Raw genomic sequence first — 2900 nt, forward strand, 5'->3', positions numbered from 1 at the left:
AGGGGCTGAGAGAGGGGGAGAGAGAGTTCCAAGCAGGTTCCATGGATAGCGAGGAGCCAGACTCAGGGCTTGATCTCAAACTCTGAGATCAGGACCTGGGCCAAAATCAAGAGTCAGACGCCCAACAGACTGGGCCACCCCAGGCTCCCTGTTTTCCCTTTAAGACAGTCCATCAAACTCTCTCAGCATCAACATGCAAGATGATGGAGAAGAGAAACTAGGGAAATTAGAAATCGGGAGGAAGTGTGATAAAGCAATAGAGACCCTCGAAATTTCACATGACCTGGAGGTATCATCACACTTGCTTGTCATCCTTACTAGCGGCAGCTCATGTATGCTACAGAGAAGAACCAAATAAATTAATCCAGAGCTTTAATGTGAGTTAATAGCTTAATGCAGATCCAATCTGTAAATCAATTAGGTCCTTCCAAATTGATTACAGAATGTTATGCTAAATGGTAGTTTATGAAGTATATTCACTTTGCAAAGTTGTATGTACAAATATGATTATATCTTGGACAAAACAAATACCCTGAATTGAAGTAAAGCTTCTAGAGCTGAAGGCAATTAGAGAGATTATATCATCCACCAGAAGCCCAGAGGGATTAGTGATTTGCCTAAGGTTACGCAGATAATAAGTGGATAGTCCAGATTTTAGTCAGGCTTTCTTGAGCTCAGGTTGAAGGAAGGGTTATTCTTTCATAGGGTGCATGCAGACAACTTATAATGATAATAATAATTACAGTAACAATTTACTGAGCATACACTGTGAGCCAGGGACTCTGCTATGCTCTGTACATATAACCCCTTGTCCCACATGCTATACCTCTATGTGGTATGTCTCATTATCCCCATTTCGTAAATCCAATGACTGAGACTCAGTGTTTGTGACTGTTCAGTTACACAGCTGGTAAATGCTGAGAGCTGGGGTCTAGTCTCCCTCCTGAATCCGCACTCTTTCCACTGGACCCACTGCTTCACCCAGCGGGACCAAACATGGTATCTTTGGCTGTTTTTTCCTTTAAAATCAGTATTTTAGCCTCCTACAATGAGGCAAAATGACCTCATTTCCAAATGGCCAAAAGAAAGCAATGCCATTCTGGAGATTCTCGGCTCCCACATTCAAAGGAAGAGGCATCGGAATGATACATTGCCTATGATTCTTAAAGAGTAACTAGTTGACTCTTAATAAAACCAAGTGTAAACAACCTCCCAAATTATTAAAACATTACCGTTTTAGCTTTTGTAGGCCATGGATTCAAGATTATGAACTTAAAATCAAAACCCAAAAGGGTCACGTCCAAGAGGATGAAAAGGGAACATTAAGCCTGGTGCTTTTTAAATTAATACTTTGAGGTAAACTAGAAGTATTATAGAAAATTACTGTTTATTTAATGTTTCATTCTATTTGAAAGAGAAACTCCCAAATGTTCAATACTACCCTGTGTTTAAAAGTTAAAAATATACTGGAAATGGATGGAGTCATAGTATCACGGAGCACTTTGGGGGCGGACACCTACAATCATAGTACAGTGTCATAGCAAAATATTTTAGATTTTACCAGCTGAACTGTTAAATGTTTAATGTATTAGAAGCATTAGTTCCAAGGCAAAATGAGGCAATTTTATGGTTAACTGTTTGTTTGGAAACTTCTTTTATTAAAAAAAGATTTTTAATAATGCTATTGCAATACAGGTGTGATAATACTCAATAAAGTATTGTGTACTTGATATAGTGAATTTAGGAATGTAATAGTCCATCTAGATGCTGCCCCTCCCCTTCTCCATCAGATACCCTGGTAGCAAAATGTAAATACCCTTTTCAAAAATAAAGAGGCCTTTGGGCTGTTGGAGCAGTGCGGGGGTTGGGGCAAGGAAAGTGCTCTCTCCTGACATACTCCTGCTTCTGGCTGTGACTTCCTCTGTAAGATCAGTCCTGAAAGAGCTGCGGACAACCCCTTCTATGCTCCACAAAAGCACAGGAAAAAGGAAGCTTGTCATTCACAAGCAGCTATGGACAAAACCAGCAGCAGAGCACAGGGTTAGGGAAATGAAGGGGGGAGAGAAGTTGGAGTAAAGTGCACAGTTACTGTCAAAAATATATTATTTTGATCCTAAGAAAATTAAGAGAATTTTATCTAATGAACTAGATTGCTGACTTTTTAATACATTTGGTTTTCATGGAGCGTACAATCACCATCGGACGTAAAAGACTAGTTAGCTTTTTTTTAAAAAAAATTTTTGCTTGGAGTTATCTACAGGAATCTTGTGAACGCAATTCAAGGATAACATTCTGCAGCTCTTTGGGTATTGGATAGTTTCCTCAGATGAGTCCACAAGGAAAGAGGGAAATGTTAAATTCCCCGATTCAAGTGGGCATTTCTCCAATTTTCTCACTCCTTACCCCCCTCTTGCTCCCGCTTGCCCTAAATGCCAGTACTTTCCAGTTCTCCATCCTCTACCCCTATGGCAGGAGACCGGGAAATCATAAAGAGTTTCTCCTTGTTTGTAAACTGCCTCTGCACCAGCTGAGGAGGCTGGGCCCTAGATGGCCCTTGGCTGGGATCCTCCGGGGGGCTCGGCTCTGCACCCGGGGCCGTGGCAGCCTCACAGTCTGGACTTTTACTGGCTACTGCTTCCACAACGGACTCCAAAGAGGTGCCAGCCTCCCGCAGGGGACTGTAGCTCTTATTGCAGCAGGAAGGGTCATCTGATTGCGAGCTCGGCGAGTCCGGCCCGGCGGGGGGAGAGTCCTCCAGCCGCAGGGGCGCGGAGGCAGCTTGGGCCAGAAGGCTTGAGTCCGGCTCCGCCCCGACCGGGGAGGGCGGGGGGTCCGGGGACGGCGGCGCCCGGTAGTCCGGGAGCCCGCTGGTGCTGCGGCGCCGCAGGGTCGCGTACCTG

General features: G+C 44.0%; 1 protein-coding gene across 1 annotated transcript in view; it reads right to left on the minus strand.

Moving 5' to 3' along the window:
- Nucleotides 1–1637: 1637 nt before the first annotated feature.
- TMEM200C (transmembrane protein 200C) overlaps nt 1638–2900 on the minus strand; it is a 5491-nt gene continuing 4228 nt past the window's right edge. The window contains exon 3 of the mRNA XM_029921581.1: nt 1638–2897. Coding sequence (XP_029777441.1) covers nt 2426–2897 — 472 coding nt within the window. The 3' untranslated portion in view covers nt 1638–2425. The remainder of the gene's footprint in view (nt 2898–2900) is intronic.

This window comes from Suricata suricatta, chromosome 14 (assembly GCF_006229205.1).
Source record: "Suricata suricatta isolate VVHF042 chromosome 14, meerkat_22Aug2017_6uvM2_HiC, whole genome shotgun sequence".
Lineage (NCBI taxonomy): Eukaryota > Metazoa > Chordata > Mammalia > Carnivora > Herpestidae > Suricata > Suricata suricatta.